Genomic DNA, 17,142 nt, shown 5'->3' on the forward strand with positions numbered 1-17,142 from the left:
CTTGAGCACAAGCCCGGGAGACCCGCCCGGCCCCGCCCGGTGCTGCGGCGACGCCAGAAGCGGATCCCGAAGCGGATCCCGACCCGGCCCGGGGCGCCCCGCACCCGCCCGCACCCGGACCTCGGGACGCACTGGCCTCGGCTAGCAGAGGGGGGTCAGCACCTAGCCGCCCGCCGCCTCTGCCCTCGCAGCAGCTGGACTGCGGACACTCTCAGACAGACACACAGACACACAGACGCGGGGACGATGCAGCTTCTCTTTAAATGCCCGTGACACGACAGGAACATCAGGTAGAAAAATAGCTCTATTCGCAGCCTCCCCGGCCGCGGCGCTTAAATAGGGAAAGTCACTGGCAGCAGGCGCTCCGCCATTGCACTGAGGACGGAGTTCAAGTATCCACGAGGCTGGCGGGCCCGCGGCCCCGGGAAGCTCCGCTGGCGGCGCTCACACCATGGCTCAGACCCCGTGCGGGGCGCGGCGGCGCGTCTGCGTTCCCGTTCGGCCCCCCGCACACGCCGTCTCGGATGCACGGCCAGGGCTCCCGCCGCTGCGGCGCCTCGGGCGCGGGTCTCTGCCGGCTGCGGAGCGACGCCCCGGCCCCGGCCCTGGGACGTGGGCGCACCTCGGTCCGCCGCTCAGGCCCCGACGAGGGCGAGGAGGCCGCGGCGGCCGCGGCGCGCCCAGGAGGTCGGGGCCCGTCTAAGGCGCGGAGCGCCGGCGCCTCCGGCCGTAGCCCTGGGGGCTGATCTTGTCGCGGGGGGCCTCGGGGAGCTTGTTCTTGTCGGTGAGCCGGTACAGCTGGTGCGCCAATATCTGCACTGCGCACGGCCCAAAGCGGCAGCCCATGCTGCGGGGGCGCTGGAAGGTGTTCATGCTCTGCGGGTAGCGCTTGGCTGGGATGCGGGCGGCGTCCGGGCTGCTGCGGGCGGGAGCGAGGGCGCGTGAGAAACCGCCGGGAGCCTGGCACTGCCCGGGGCGCAGAGGGGCCTCCCGCCGCCCACCCGCGCCGGTCCCGCGAGGTACCTGGCCTGGGGGCCCCCGGAGGCGCCCTTCCCGTCCAGGGGCTGAACGAGCGTCTGCGCGGGCCCGGCGGGGTGGCTGCTGGACACGCGAAGTTCCCTCCTGTCGCGACCGAGCGCCCGCTCGTCCCGCCTGGAAAACACGCGCAGACGGTCCGTGAGCGCCCAGCCCTGGGCCCCGCACAGCCCGCCTCCTCTTGCCGCAGCCCGGCCCGGGGAGGCCGGAAGGGGCTGCCGGCCACTCACTTCTTGCTCAGCGCGGACGCCACGTCCAGCGGCGCAGTGTCCGCGCCCAGGAAGGCGAGTGCGACCAGGTACATCAGCGCGACCACAGCCAACTTCATGCCTGCAACGGTGACAGCAACGACGCGCTCAGATCCTGGGCAGGAGAGAGCAGAGTCCAGCCTCAGCAACCCAGGAGACCCCAGCGCCCAGGCGGCCCCGCGCAGGCTGCGGGATGGCAGTGGGATGGCGGCTGTTCTGCCTTCTGCCCGCCCGCCCGCCCGCCCTGCTGGGGAAGCCCTTGCCCGGCGCCCCTGCTCTGAGTTTGCCCGCAGGCTGCAGGGGGTTGGGTCTCGGGAGCGCAGCCAAATGCACGCACCGCACCGGGACTGGCGACCAGTGGGGACACCCTCCAGCGTGGGGGTTTCCTCTGAGCCCGCCCTGCCCAGTCACCTACCTGTTGCGAAGGCTTTCCGCCTGGAGGTGGAGACAGGACAGCCCGATGCTGTGGCTGCGGTGGGCCGGTGACTCCGCAAGGCCTGTGTTGCGGTAAAGCCTGGCAGCGGGGCTGGTGTCCAAGAAACACTGAGTTCAGGGCGGCAGCGCTGCCTTATAAAGGCGCAGGAGCCGGGCCTGGCCGGGGCGCTCCTTCTCCTGCTCGGGCGAGCGCGGCCCTGCCCGGATGCCCATGGGGTGTAGGCGGCTGTGGGTCCCTCCAGCCCCGAGGCATTGGCTTTGAGCTCCGGGGGTTGCCTGGGGTGCTGCGGGAGACTGCAGCCAGATGTCAGACTGACAAGCCCGGACTAGCAGGCCGTGCAGCCTCCCGGGTCCCTCTTCAGGACCTGTGCGGCGCAGAGTGCAGAATCCAGGCTGGAACTCCAGTCACAGGGGTCACCGCACCCAGGGGCCTGGGCTGGGACCTCCAGAGATGTGGCCGATCCAGGACCGTGCCACTGCCGGTTTGGCGCCTGACCTGACCTGGCCACGACCCCAGACACCAGGGACCCCCAGGACCCATCCGGGTCCTGCCCGGCACCCACCCCCACCCCCAATGGACATGTGAGAGAGGAGGCTCTGGGTGGGCTGGTTCACTTTCGCAATAGGGGCGCATCTGGAAAGGCTGAAGGGAGAAGGGCAGCTAGCTGAGGTTTGAGAATGCACGTGCTAATTTGGAAATAAGGTAATGGCCAACAGGAGAAGGAGAAATACTGTTTTTCCTCCCAATGTAATCCAGTTATGCCTAATAAGGTTACAACCTGCGAGTTTGGCAGTCTTCACCGTCGTTCCCCACTGCAAGCCTGGGGATTCATTGCCGGGAGTAGTACACTAATGCTTCATGTATGTTAACTCATGTATGTAATCAGCTTACAACGACCAGCCACAGCCTGGTTTGTTTGGATCCTCACACTCACCTGGGCTTCAGGAAGACTGCAACTTCTCTCCCTCCCTCTCCCCCTCTCATCTCCACCATGGTTCTCCTTCGGGCTTGGTGCCAGTACTATGAATCCACAGCTCCTGGTGGCCATGTTTTCCTTTCTACTGTGTTTTTATTTGACAGGACAGAGAGAAATGGAGAGAGAAGGACAGAGAAAGACAGACACCCACAGACCTGCTTCACGCCTTTTGAAAGGCCCTGTCTGCAGGTGGGGGCCGGGGCTCCAGCCTGGATCCTCGCACACGGTGATGCTGCGCTTGACCCAGTGCGCCACCGCCTGCCCTTGAAGATGGTCAGTTTTCCCATCTCACCGGGGACATTAGATAGCCGGCTAACTGTCCAGGGTCACACCAAAAGTGGCTCAGCCCCCTACAGGCATGCGTGACTGAGCGGGTACAGTGTGGATTTTTCTAAACTCCGATCATCACCTGCTTAAGGGGGAGAAAAGAGTCCTAGCCCTCGCCCTCACCAGGGACTTTGGCCTGTTCCTGGTGATTCACCCTGAAGCGTGCTTGTCACTCATTTGTGTTCTTCCATGCCTGCTTCCTGACTTTGCTTTCTCACCTCCCTTCTGGGAGCCACACTAGGAGGGGACTCGGCCGCACCTGCTTCCCGTCTTCCTTTGGACCTGTGTCCAGACAGAGGCGGTACTCCCAGCTACAGGTCGGGACTCTTGGTGCCTACCTGGGAGGCTGCAGGTCTGGCACAGCAGGGACTCTGCAGACTGGCAGCTTTCTTGCCCTGTGGAAATCAGCTGTGGGGGGGAGGGTTTCTCTGGCTTCACCAGCCCCCCAGCTGAACTCCAGACTTGCTGCCTCACTGCCATGGTCTTTCTCACACTCGGCGTTGAGGCCCCTGGGCCCAGGGTCCAGTGGACCTTTCCTTGTCTGGGCTGCTGGATCAGCTGCCTTTGCCCTCTCCGGAATGAGCTGTGGACATGGCACCTAGGGAAGGAAGGAGTGACCAGGGCCAAGTGACAGATTCTGAGAACTCTTCCCCGAGGGAGTCACAGGAGCAGACCTGAGCTCCAGCTGAGAGTAGCTGCGGGAAGAGCTGGGGTTGAGGGTCAGAGGGGTGCAGTGCAGAGAAGTCTGGGTCCAGGCCGGCTCTGGGCGCCCAGCTGTCTGCAGGGCAGTCCGTGCAGCAGACTCCCTGGCTGGGGCAGTGGATTTGTCCCTGTAGAAGACAGCACTGACTCTACCACACATGCTCTGCCCTCAGGAGCCTCCCCAGTCCCTTAGGCTTCTCCCTCTCTCTCTCCCCTCTCTCCCTCCCCTCTCCCTCTCCCCCCATCTCCCTCCTCCTGTTGCCCACCTCTTCCCTTTCAGTCCCTCTCCACATGCTGGGCTAGTCCACAGAGCCTGCTGGGGAAAGGCTGAGACCTGCCTCCTCCAGCTTCCTGCTGGGCCTGAGCCTGAACACCTTTTACTTTCATTTCCCCAGCAGGTGCCTCAGTCTGCTGGGCACATGCAGGGCTTTGGGTGCTACCCTCCGCAGGGAGCTTGGGGACTCTGCACTGCTTCTCTCAGCTTCTCACTGGCCGTGCAGGGCTTGTCTGTGAAGTGTCGCAGCACTGAGCTGGAGTGGAGTGGTGGAGACAGGCAGGGCACACTATGGCGTGTTAGGCTGAACAATGCTCTGGCATGTCTGTCTGTCTGTATGTCTCTCTCTCCCCCTCTCTCTCTAAAGTAAAACAAAGGAGTGTCCTGGAGTGGTGGAGACAGGCAGGGCACACTGTGGTGTGCTAGGCTCCATATCACACACATAAGGAAGTGGTTCTTTTGCTCCCTCGGTTTTGTTTTCCTGTACAAAAGTGATGGACAGAAACAATCATTCCTTGGAGTTGATAAAGTCGCAAGACAGACCTCCTTGAAGCTGAAATCATGTTGCAGAGGACAAATGCAAGGGAACGCACTACATTCCGGGAGTGCATGCAGTGTACCGTGTGCAGCCAGCGCCATGCTGAGTGCCGTGTCTGAGGTGACTGTCAGTGACAATGTCGTTCTTCACCTCGGGGAGCTTCCTGAATGGCGGAGGGGCCTGGCGTCAATTCTCAGAAGAACAAACGTGATTAAGCAACATGGCCGGTGTCCTGAGGGAAAAGCAAGATGAGGGTGGCCTAATGTTCCAAATGGAGTAATAGGAAATGTGGAGGCATGAGGATGAGAGAGATCAGACATAGACAGAAGGGGTGGACAGCATAATGGTGATGCAGAGGGACAGTCATGCCTGAGGCTCTGAAGACCAGGGGTCAGTCCCCTATACCACCATACGCCAGAGCTGAGCAGTGCTTGAAAGGATGCGGGTGGGGGTGGGGGTGGAAAGCATAGTTGGATGCACCTGTGAGGAGGATGGTGGCATGAAGTGAGAATGAAGAGATCATTGGCAATAGAGTCACTAGCACCCTGTAGGACACACTGAAGCTTTGCCCTTAGCCATGGTGACACGGAAAGTTATTGACAGGTTTGAAGACAAGATAGACGGGATCTTGCATGCATTTGTTCAAAGGGTCATTTTGAGGATTGAATATAGTGGAAGGGGGAAGGGAAGCAGTGGAGAGTTGGCAGTCGGTACAAACTGAAGGAGATCGGGGCCAGCAGCGTCCTCGCTCTGCAGAACACACTTCAGTGTGCCCAGCAGCCCGGCTTTGAGGCCACAGCCCCACGTGGGAGCACCATGTCAAACAGATGCCTCCCAAGTGGTGGAGCAGTGCATGCTCTCTCTCCTACCTCTCTCTCTCTAACCTCTCCCTGCACCTCTTGCCTACTAGAGGAGAAAAAGATAAAGAGGAAGCCTGCAGGAGCAGTGGAATCCTGCATGCTTGAAGCCTAAAACACAAGAAGAAAACAGAAATCAGGAAGAAAACAGGGTGGATATACTACAGACTTCCATGCCTCAGGCTCAGAAATCCAGTGTCCGGTCTCTTGAACCCCTTACTATTCGTCAGAGCTGAGCAAAGCTCTGGTGAATGAAAAAGAAAAAGAAACAGCACAGGGTCCAGAAACCCCATGATCGAATCCCTCCTGCCCAGCCCTGGAAGTCGGGCACTGTGCCTCCCCTCTGCAGCCCACTGCACGGGCAGGCACTGTCATCCCTCAGCCACAGAGTGTTGCCACCAATCCGCTGCCATTGGCTTTGCTGCATTTCTTTTGAGAAGATCAATCTTTAAAGATGATGTGCACACTGAGGGAGATAGTGGAATGTAGGTCCCTCAACATTCGTAAGAATTAACAGAAAACTGTGCATTTTCATTTTGTAGTGGGTCACAAAGTACAGGGACAAATAAACAGGGCATCTGCATCAAAGCAGTCTGTAAGCTCTCTGCACCTGTTGATACTGTAGTGGCTGATGCTGGGGATACTTCAGCTGTGTGGCAGTTTCCATCAGTCATTGCTTAGCCCTCCCTCCCACACCTAGAATACTTAGCAGGAGAAGCAGAGCAGTTTTCTATACAGATTGATTGTGCTGTTGGGAAAGTTATCACACGTTATGGTAGGAAAGCAGAGAAATACATTGTGACAGGTCTGACAGCCCAACAGACGGATGACAGGATACGTAGCTCCCTCACTGTCCTTCAGTGTTACCTTTCTGAACATCTGGAACCACCAAGGAAGCAGGGCAGCTGTCAGTAGTTAGTAGTTACTTGCAACAGTCAACTTGGGAGAGGACAGTGGCTCAGATTTGTAGAGTGGTAGTGAGGGTAGAGAAGTGTGTCCGTTTGGAAAATAGGGTAAGCAGGACTGAGTGATGACCGAGGCTGAGAACGGGGCAGGTGTTTAGAGGAACAATCATTCACTTTCCCAGTGAGACAGCTGAGTGTGACAGCAGCTCTGTGAATTCTCTGCTGCAGCTGCTACAAAGTCCATTGGTAGGAGGTGGGTTAGCAGACTGCTTCAGGTCTCAGCCTTTTGCTTGAGAAGGCTGCCAATCATTTCGGTAAGCGAAGTGCTGGACTCTCAGCTTGAGATTTGGCTTGAGTTTGTTATCATGGAACTTGTGTGTGCTCGCAGACAGGCATATGCGGCTCCAGGAATCATGTTTCCTAAAGTGCAGTGGGGTCTAACTTGGGCGTGGGGGAGATAAAAAGTCAATAAGGGGGGTCGGGCAGTGACGCAGTGGGTTAAGCGCATGTAGCGCAAAGCTCAAGGAGCAGTGTAATGATCCTGGTTCGAGCCCCAGTTCCCCACCTGCAGGGGAGTCGCTTCACAGGCGGTGGTGCATGTCTGCAAGTGTCTGTCTTTCTCTCCCCCTCTCTGTCTTCCCCTCCTCTCTCCATTTCTCTCTGTCCTATCCAACAACGAACAACATCAACAATGGCAATAATAATAACCACAACGAGGCTACAACAACAAGGGCAACAAAAGGGGGAAAAATGGCCTCCAGGAGTGGTGGATTCATGGTGCAGGCACCAAGCCCAGCACTAACCCTGGAGGAAAATAAAATAATAGTAATAAAAAAATAATTAAAAAAAATTAAGATAAAATGTGCCGAAAGTCTTGCCATTCTGCCCTCCAGGATCCTTGAGTCAGTTGACTTTGTCATCCTCAAAGAGAAAAAATGAAAAGATAAAAAAGAGCTCACTAGAATGTGTTTCCAGTTCGATGGCCCGTGGGAAAGGTAAGGCCATGGCAGGAGTGCTCCTCTGGCCACTTGTTAACTTGGAGTTTCAGCCATCCAAGTTGCAGACACTGTGGGTTCTCACTGAGTACAAGGAAAGAAGTGAAGGAAGAAACAGCTGTAAAATCTCTTTGACGAAAAAAAAGAGAAGAAAAAACATTAGTCAGGGAAGATTCACTTTTTTATTGCCGAGAATTTGTAAAGAGTCAAGTTGTAAGCAGCCACCAAACACCCTGTAATGAATGTGTGTCCTCACACCATGCAGAGGGACGTGTAGCTGTGCCAGAGGGTGTCCCTGTGAGGTGGCTCAGTGGTAGAGCACAGGCCTTGCAGGCCTCAGGCTCTGCCTTCCAGCTCCCATGACGCCTAGAAAGAGATGTCCTGGCCTTGCTCTTCACTCTCCTCACACACACAAACAAGTTAAAGGCTGGGTGTGGAATGAGACTTCTATTTCTTCTTCACTTCCCAAATGAATTACTTATAGGTTCTAAATCCAAGACTTTGTCATGTTTGAAGTTGAAATACAAAAAACAGCGGGGGCCGGCAGTGGATCACCCAGCTAAGCACACATAGACGAAGGGCAGGGACCCACTCCAGGGTCTGAGTTTGAGCCCCTGGCTCCCCACCTGAAGCGGGATGCTTCACAAGCGGTGAAGCAGGTCTGAGGTGTCTGTCCTTCTTTCTCCTTCTCTATCCCTCTCCTCTCAAGTTCTCTCTGTCCTGTACAATAAAATGGGGGCATGGCCTCCAGGAGCAGTGGGTTCATAGCGCTGGCACCAAACCCCAGTGATGACCCTGGAGGGAAAAAATAAAGAAAAGAAAACAGCAAATCCTGTAATGTGGGTCGAGGAGAGAGCACACACAGGCTGTAGCACACCAGGCTTTGGCATCTGAGGCAGGGATGTCCTAGGCTGAATCTGGTCACCACCATACTCTAGAACTGAGCAAATGTGCTCGCCCTCTCTAGCTCCCACACGTGGTCTTTCTCTCGCTCCTTCCTCCCTTCCACTCTTCCTTCCTCCTTCCCCAAATAAATCAATTTCAGAAATGCCAGTGTGATGCCATTCAAATCATGTAGAAAACTAAAGACAGAGCTGTGAAGACAACATAATGGTTATACAGAAGACTTTCATGCCTGAGACTCCCAGGTCCCAGCTTCAATCCCTGGCATCACCATAAACAGAGCTGCACAGTGCTCTGGCATGTCTGTCTTCCTCTCAATCTCTCTCTCTCTCTCTCTCTCTCTCTCTCTCCCTGCCTCGCTCCCTACCTCCCTCCCTCCCTCTCTCTCTCAAGAAAAAAAAAAAAAACGAGTGTCCTGGAGTGGTGGAGACAGGCAGGGCACACTGTGGCGTGTTAGGCTGAACAATGCTCTGGCATGTCTCTCTGTCTGTATGTCTCTCTCTCCCCCTCTCTCTCTAAAGTAAAAGGAGTGTCCTGGAGTGGTGGAGACAGGCAGGGCACACTGTGGTGTGCTAGGCTCCATATCACACACATAAGGAAGTGGTTCTTTTGCTCCCTCGGTTTTGTTTTCCTGTACAAAAGTGATGGACAGAAACAATCATTCCTTGGAGTTGATAAAGTCGCAAGACAGACCTCCTTGAAGCTGAAATCATGTTGCAGAGGACAAATGCAAGGGAACGCGCTACATTCCGGGAGCGCATGCAGTGTACCGTGTGCAGCCAGCGCCATGCTGAGTGCCGTGTCTGAGGTGACTGTCAGTGACAATGTCGTTCTTCACCTCGGGGAGCTTCCTGAATGGCGGAGGGGCCTGGCGTCAATTCTCAGAAGAACAAACATGTGATTAAACAGCATGGCCGGTGTCCTGAGGGAAAAGCAAGATGAGGGTGGCCTAATGTTCCAAATGGAGTAAAAGGAAATGTGGAGGCATGAGGATGAGAGAGATCAGACATAGATAGAAGGGGTGGACAGCATAATGGTGATGCAGAGGGACGGTCGTGCCTGAGGCTCTGAAGACCAGGGGTCAGTCCCCTATACCACCATACGCCAGAGCTGAGCAGTGCTTGAAAGGATGCGGGTGGGGGTGGGGGTGGAAAGCATAGTTGGATGCACCTGTGAGGAGGATGGTGGCATGAAGTGAGAATGAAGAGATCATTGGCAATAGAGTCACTAGCACCCTGTAGGACACACTGAAGCTTTGCCCTTAGCCATGGTGACACGGAAAGTTATTGACAGGTTTGAAGACAAGATAGACGGGATCTTGCATGCATTTGTTCAAAGGGTCATTTTGAGGATTGAATATAGTGGAAGGGGGAAGGGAAGCAGTGGAGAGTTGGCAGTCGGTACAAACTGAAGGAGATCGGGGCCAGCAGCGTCCTCGCTCTGCAGAACACACTTCAGTGTGCCCAGCAGCCCGGCTTTGAGGCCACAGCCCCACGTGGGAGCACCATGTCAAACAGATGCCTCCCAAGTGGTGGAGCAGTGCATGCTCTCTCTCCTACCTCTCTCTCTCTAACCTCTCCCTGCACCTCTTGCCTACTAGAGGAGAAAAAGATAAAGAGGAAGCCTGCAGGAGCAGTGGAATCCTGCATGCTTGAAGCCTAAAACACAAGAAGAAAACAGAAATCAGGAAGAAAACAGGGTGGATATACTACAGACTTCCATGCCTCAGGCTCAGAAATCCAGTGTCCGGTCTCTTGAACCCCTTACTATTCGTCAGAGCTGAGCAAAGCTCTGGTGAATGAAAAAGAAAAAGAAACAGCACAGGGTCCAGAAACCCCATGATCGAATCCCTCCTGCCCAGCCCTGGAAGTCGGGCACTGTGCCTCCCCTCTGCAGCCCACTGCACGGGCAGGCACTGTCATCCCTCAGCCACAGAGTGTTGCCACCAATCCGCTGCCATTGGCTTTGCTGCATTTCTTTTGAGAAGATCAATCTTTAAAGATGATGTGCACACTGAGGGAGATAGTGGAATGTAGGTCCCTCAACATTCGTAAGAATTAACAGAAAACTGTGCATTTTCATTTTGTAGTGGGTCACAAAGTACAGGGACAAATAAACAGGGCATCTGCATCAAAGCAGTCTGTAAGCTCTCTGCACCTGTTGATACTGTAGTGGCTGATGCTGGGGATACTTCAGCTGTGTGGCAGTTTCCATCAGTCATTGCTTAGCCCTCCCTCCCACACCTAGAATACTTAGCAGGAGAAGCAGAGCAGTTTTCTATACAGATTGATTGTGCTGTTGGGAAAGTTATCACACGTTATGGTAGGAAAGCAGAGAAATACATTGTGACAGGTCGGACAGCCCAACAGACGGAAGGCAGGATACGTAGCTCCCTCACTGTCCTTCAGTGTTACCTTTCTGAACATCTGGAACCACCAAGGAAGCAGGGCAGCTGTCAGTAGTTAGTAGTTACTTGCAACAGTCAACTTGGGAGAGGACAGTGGCTCAGATTTGTAGAGTGGTAGTGAGGGTAGAGAAGTGTGTCCGTTTGGAAAATAGGGTAAGCAGGACTGAGTGATGACCGAGGCTGAGAACGGGGCAGGTGTTTAGAGGAACAATCATTCACTTTCCCAGTGAGACAGCTGAGTGTGACAGCAGCTCTGTGAATTCTCTGCTGCAGCTGCTACAAAGTCCATTGGTAGGAGGTGGGTTAGCAGACTGCTTCAGGTCTCAGCCTTTTGCTTGAGAAGGCTGCCAATCATTTCGGTAAGCGAAGTGCTGGACTCTCAGCTTGAGATTTGGCTTGAGTTTGTTATCATGGAACTTGTGTGTGCTCGCAGACAGGCATATGCGGCTCCAGGAATCATGTTTCCTAAAGTGCAGTGGGGTCTAACTTGGGCGTGGGGGAGATAAAAAGTCAATAAGGGGGGTCGGGCAGTGACGCAGTGGGTTAAGCGCATGTAGCGCAAAGCTCAAGGAGCAGTGTAATGATCCTGGTTCGAGCCCCAGTTCCCCACCTGCAGGGGAGTCGCTTCACAGGCGGTGGTGCATGTCTGCAAGTGTCTGTCTTTCTCTCCCCCTCTCTGTCTTCCCCTCCTCTCTCCATTTCTCTCTGTCCTATCCAACAACGAACAACATCAACAATGGCAATAATAATAACCACAACGAGGCTACAACAACAAGGGCAACAAAAGGGGGAAAAATGGCCTCCAGGAGTGGTGGATTCATGGTGCAGGCACCAAGCCCAGCACTAACCCTGGAGGAAAATAAAATAATAGTAATAAAAAAATAATTAAAAAAAATTAAGATAAAATGTGCCGAAAGTCTTGCCATTCTGCCCTCCAGGATCCTTGAGTCAGTTGACTTTGTCATCCTCAAAGAGAAAAAATGAAAAGATAAAAAAGAGCTCACTAGAATGTGTTTCCAGTTCGATGGCCCGTGGGAAAGGTAAGGCCATGGCAGGAGTGCTCCTCTGGCCACTTGTTAACTTGGAGTTTCAGCCATCCAAGTTGCAGACACTGTGGGTTCTCACTGAGTACAAGGAAAGAAGTGAAGGAAGAAACAGCTGTAAAATCTCTTTGACGAAAAAAAAGAGAAGAAAAAACATTAGTCAGGGAAGATTCACTTTTTTATTGCCGAGAATTTGTAAAGAGTCAAGTTGTAAGCAGCCACCAAACACCCTGTAATGAATGTGTGTCCTCACACCATGCAGAGGGACGTGTAGCTGTGCCAGAGGGTGTCCCTGTGAGGTGGCTCAGTGGTAGAGCACAGGCCTTGCAGGCCTCAGGCTCTGCCTTCCAGCTCCCATGACGCCTAGAAAGAGATGTCCTGGCCTTGCTCTTCACTCTCCTCACACACACAAACAAGTTAAAGGCTGGGTGTGGAATGAGACTTCTATTTCTTCTTCACTTCCCAAATGAATTACTTATAGGTTCTAAATCCAAGACTTTGTCATGTTTGAAGTTGAAATACAAAAAACAGCGGGGGCCGGCAGTGGATCACCCAGCTAAGCACACATAGACGAAGGGCAGGGACCCACTCCAGGGTCTGAGTTTGAGCCCCTGGCTCCCCACCTGAAGCGGGATGCTTCACAAGCGGTGAAGCAGGTCTGAGGTGTCTGTCCTTCTTTCTCCTTCTCTATCCCTCTCCTCTCAAGTTCTCTCTGTCCTGTACAATAAAATGGGGGCATGGCCTCCAGGAGCAGTGGGTTCATAGCGCTGGCACCAAACCCCAGTGATGACCCTGGAGGGAAAAAATAAAGAAAAGAAAACAGCAAATCCTGTAATGTGGGTCGAGGAGAGAGCACACACAGGCTGTAGCACACCAGGCTTTGGCATCTGAGGCAGGGATGTCCTAGGCTGAATCTGGTCACCACCATACTCTAGAACTGAGCAAATGTGCTCGCCCTCTCTAGCTCCCACACGTGGTCTTTCTCTCGCTCCTTCCTCCCTTCCACTCTTCCTTCCTCCTTCCCCAAATAAATCAATTTCAGAAATGCCAGTGTGATGCCATTCAAATCATGTAGAAAACTAAAGACAGAGCTGTGAAGACAACATAATGGTTATACAGAAGACTTTCATGCCTGAGACTCCCAGGTCCCAGCTTCAATCCCTGGCATCACCATAAACAGAGCTGCACAGTGCTCTGGCATGTCTGTCTTCCTCTCAATCTCTCTCTCTCTCTCTCTCTCTCTCTCTCTCTCCCTGCCTCGCTCTCTACCTACCTCCCTCCCTCTCTCTCTCAAGAAAAAAAAAAAAAACGAGTGTCCTGGAGTAGTGGAGACAGGCAGGGCACACTGTGGCGTGTTAGGCTGAACAATGCTCTGGCATGTCTGTCTGTCTGTCTGTATGTCTCTCTCTCCCCCTCTCTCTCTAAAGTAAAACAAAGGAGTGTCCTGGAGTGGTGGAGACAGGCAGGGCACACTGTGGTGTGCTAGGCTCCATATCACACACATAAGGAAGTGGTTCTTTTGCTCCCTCGGTTTTGTTTTCCTGTACAAAAGTGATGGACAGAAACAATCATTCCTTGGAGCTGATAAAGTCGCAAGACAGACCTCCTTGAAGCTGAAATCATGTTGCAGAGGACAAATGCAAGGGAACGCGCTACATTCCGGGAGCGCATGCAGTGTACCGTGTGCAGCCAGCGCCATGCTGAGTGCCGTGTCTGAGGTGACTGTCAGTGACAATGTCGTTCTTCACCTCGGGGAGCTTCCTGAATGGCGGAGGGGCCTGGCGTCAATTCTCAGAAGAACAAACATGTGATTAAACAGTGTGGCCAGTGTCCTGAGGGAAAAGCAAGATGAGGGTGGCCTAATGTTCCAAATGGAGTAAAAGGAAATGTGGAGGCATGAGGATGAGAGAGATCAGACATAGATAGAAGGGGTGGACAGTATAATGGTGATGCAGAGGGACGGTCGTGCCTGAGGCTCTGAAGACCAGGGGTCAGTCCCCTATACCACCATACGCCAGAGCTGAGCAGTGCTTGAAAGGATGCGGGTGGGGGTGGGGGTGGAAAGCATAGTTGGATGCACCTGTGAGGAGGATGGTGGCATGAAGTGAGAATGAAGAGATCATTGGCAATAGAGTCACTAGCACCCTGTAGGACACACTGAAGCTTTGCCCTTAGCCATGGTGACACGGAAAGTTATTGACAGGTTTGAAGACAAGATAGACGGGATCTTGCATGCATTTGTTCAAAGGGTCATTTTGAGGATTGAATATAGTGGAAGGGGGAAGGGAAGCAGTGGAGAGTTGGCAGTCGGTACAAACTGAAGGAGATCGGGGCCAGCAGCGTCCTCGCTCTGCAGAACACACTTCAGTGTGCCCAGCAGCCCGGCTTTGAGGCCACAGCCCCACGTGGGAGCACCATGTCAAACAGATGCCTCCCAAGTGGTGGAGCAGTGCATGCTCTCTCTCCTACCTCTCTCTCTCTAACCTCTCCCTGCACCTCTTGCCTACTAGAGGAGAAAAAGATAAAGAGGAAGCCTGCAGGAGCAGTGGAATCCTGCATGCTTGAAGCCTAAAACACAAGAAGAAAACAGAAATCAGGAAGAAAACAGGGTGGATATACTACAGACTTCCATGCCTCAGGCTCAGAAATCCAGTGTCCGGTCTCTTGAACCCCTTACTATTCGTCAGAGCTGAGCAAAGCTCTGGTGAATGAAAAAGAAAAAGAAACAGCACAGGGTCCAGAAACCCCATGATCGAATCCCTCCTGCCCAGCCCTGGAAGTCGGGCACTGTGCCTCCCCTCTGCAGCCCACTGCACGGGCAGGCACTGTCATCCCTCAGCCACAGAGTGTTGCCACCAATCCGCTGCCATTGGCTTTGCTGCATTTCTTTTGAGAAGATCAATCTTTAAAGATGATGTGCACACTGAGGGAGATAGTGGAATGTAGGTCCCTCAACATTCGTAAGAATTAACAGAAAACTGTGCATTTTCATTTTGTAGTGGGTCACAAAGTACAGGGACAAATAAACAGGGCATCTGCATCAAAGCAGTCTGTAAGCTCTCTGCACCTGTTGATACTGTAGTGGCTGAAGCTGGGCATACTTCAGCTGTGTGGCAGTTTCCATCAGTCATTGCTTAGCCCTCCCTCCCACACCTAGAATACTTAGCAGGAGAAGCAGAGCAGTTTTCTATACAGATTGATTGGGCTGTTGGGAAAGTTATCACACGTTATGGTAGGAAAGCAGAAAAATACATTGTGACAGGTCTGACAGCCCAACAAACGGATGACAGGATACGTAGCTCCCTCACTGTCCTTCACTGTTACCTTTCTGAACATCTGGAACCACCAAGGAAGCAGGGCAGCTGTCAGTAGTTAGTAGTTACTTGCAACAGTCAACTTGGGAGAGGACAGTGGCTCAGATTTGTAGAGTGGTAGTGAGGGTAGAGAAGTGTGTCCGTTTGGAAAATAGGGTAAGCAGGACTGAGTGATGACCGAGGCTGAGAACGGGGCAGGTGTTTAGAGGAACAATCAATCGCTTTCCCAGTTAGACAGCTGAGTGGATGGCGATGTGACAGCAGCTCTGTGAATTCTCTGCTGCAGCTGCTATAAAGTCCGTTGGTAGGAGCTGGGTTAGCAGACTGCTTCAGGTCTCAGCCTTGGATATGGATGTTTGGCCAAGTCTAACTCTCATACTGCCTCTCTGAACTGTAGTGGCTAACCACAGGAAGCACTTCAGTGACTGCAGATTAACCACTCACTCAGTGTCTGCCAACTGCAGGAGCAAAGGGCTGATAATCCTTGCTTACTTACTAGTGACTGCCTTTTTTGTGTTCTAAAGCACCAGTGAGAAGCATGTGCTACGTCCATGTCATCTTTGTGTTGTGCAATCTCCCCCTCTCCCTGCCTTTGCCAGCCTTTACTCCAGCAAATCTGAGCTTGCTTTCACTTCCTCACTTTTTGGTGAAAGGTGATGGTGGTTATCTTAGGGGATGGTGTGGCTCTGAGCCAACCTGAGTAAGCAGATTACCTTGTGGGGCCTATCAGTCTTAGCAGACTGGCAGTTGTTCACTGAGCAGCAAAACATAGATTGAGTATGCACATGCCACAATGCACAAGGACTTGGGTTCCAAGCCCTAGTCCCTACCTTCAGGAGTGCTGAAGCAGTGCTGCAGTCTCCTCTCTCTTTCTCTCCCCCTTTCCCTCCTCCGTCTTCATTTTGTCTCTCGTCAGTAAATATACACATAGATTAAAAATGACACATCATAAAGTGAACCATTTCAGTGCACAACTCAGTGGTGTTTAGCACATTCACAATGTAATACAACTACTGTCTCTAGTTCCAAAACATTTTCTCCTCCCAAAAGAGCACTCCACACCACTAAGAAGTCACTCCCATTTCCCCTCCCCCTCTTCATGCTAATCCCTAATTTACTCTCTGACCCTACTGATTTCTTATTTTTGGTATGTGGTATGCATGTAATCAATCATACATTATGTGGACATTTTTCATATTAATTAATTGATTTGCTGTGTTATCCAGGTTTCACTGCTCCAGGCCCACTTTGCAGGTAGAGAAATTACCAAAGAGGCAGAGGTAAAGACAGCACAGCACAGAAGCTTCCTCGTGGAGTGGGGCCCAGCACACCGGTGACCTTGTGTTTGGATGCTTTCACTCAGTACAGGATTTCCAAGGTACACCAGCGTAGCTTGTCTTGTATTTGTTTTATGGCTCAATATATTCTATTATGTGTTTCTACCACATAAAGTCCAGTTGATCTATGTTCTCTTTCCTTTCCTGTGTTTTTGGTGTCACATCTAGGAACCTGTTGCCCAAATCAAGCTCTTGAGTTTTGATCCTGTGTTTTCTTCAAATTTTCCGGTGTTTTGCTCATATATTTAAGCAACTCCTCAGTTTTGAGTTAATATTGTCTATATGGCCTGACTGACGTAGGTGTCCGAATTGCTCTCTAAATGTGTTGGTTGTTATTTCATTTCTGAGTATAGGTTACATTATTCTGACCTATTGAAGTATAGCTGTTTCAAGCCTAAAATCAAATGTGATGTGCTTTTAGGCACAGTCTCTTCGGTAAGCTGCTAGTGAGTGTGCAAACTGTTTTGTTCACAGAACTTCTGACTTATCTTAGGTACATGTATAGGGTCATCGCCTGTTTGTATCATACCGTAGTCCCTGACATGTGAACTTTTTCTTAACTTGAAAAACTAAGTGGGGAAAACGTGATGACTGTCTTAAAAATGTGAAAGCTTTATATGCTATAAGGACATCCTCGTTTTTGGTTTTTTTTCTAAGAAGTTCAAGAAGCACAATCAGCGGGAAGTTGTAGGCTGACTGACATTATAGGCATTCCTTTCTAAACATAGGGCTGTGGGAGAGCACGGGGTGACTCCCAAGGAGTAAGTTTGCTCTTTCCTGACAGTGATCCAGGTGCAGCAGCTCAGGGAAGTCACAGAGGCCTGTCACTGTTTGCAAGCCCCACC

At 52.6% G+C, this 17,142-nt stretch overlaps 1 protein-coding gene and 2 long non-coding RNA genes across 4 annotated transcripts; all 3 read right to left on the reverse strand.

Annotated features, from left to right (window-relative positions):
- Positions 1–667: 667 nt before the first annotated feature.
- Positions 668–2,040, reverse strand: LOC132533928 (pro-adrenomedullin-like). Its single transcript, XM_060177199.1, has 4 exons — positions 1,699–2,040; positions 1,266–1,398; positions 1,024–1,152; positions 668–919 (listed from the first exon to the last, which is right to left on the reverse strand). Exons 2-4 carry the CDS (start codon positions 1,361–1,363, stop codon positions 700–702), a joined length of 447 nt encoding a protein of 148 aa, XP_060033182.1. The 5' UTR covers positions 1,364–1,398; positions 1,699–2,040; the 3' UTR covers positions 668–699.
- A 5,381-nt stretch (positions 2,041–7,421) lies between these two features.
- On the reverse strand, positions 7,422–11,126 carry LOC132533925 (uncharacterized). Its single transcript, XR_009545688.1, has 2 exons — positions 9,913–11,126; positions 7,422–9,076 (listed from the first exon to the last, which is right to left on the reverse strand). It is a non-coding gene; the product is annotated as an uncharacterized LOC132533925 (long non-coding RNA).
- Positions 11,127–11,771: 645 nt separating this feature from the next.
- On the reverse strand, positions 11,772–15,396 carry LOC132533929 (uncharacterized). 2 transcript variants are annotated; one of them, XR_009545690.1, is made up of 3 exons: positions 14,971–15,396; positions 14,273–14,851; positions 11,772–13,436 (listed from the first exon to the last, which is right to left on the reverse strand). It is a non-coding gene; the product is annotated as an uncharacterized LOC132533929 (long non-coding RNA). The 2 variants fall into 2 exon arrangements; XR_009545689.1 differs by lacking the exon at positions 14,971–15,396 and having other exon boundaries at positions 14,273–14,908.
- Between the last annotated feature and the right edge of the window lie 1,746 nt (positions 15,397–17,142).

The sequence above is a fragment of the Erinaceus europaeus genome, chromosome 17 (assembly GCF_950295315.1).
Source record: "Erinaceus europaeus chromosome 17, mEriEur2.1, whole genome shotgun sequence".
In the NCBI taxonomy this organism is placed as follows: domain Eukaryota; kingdom Metazoa; phylum Chordata; class Mammalia; order Eulipotyphla; family Erinaceidae; genus Erinaceus; species Erinaceus europaeus.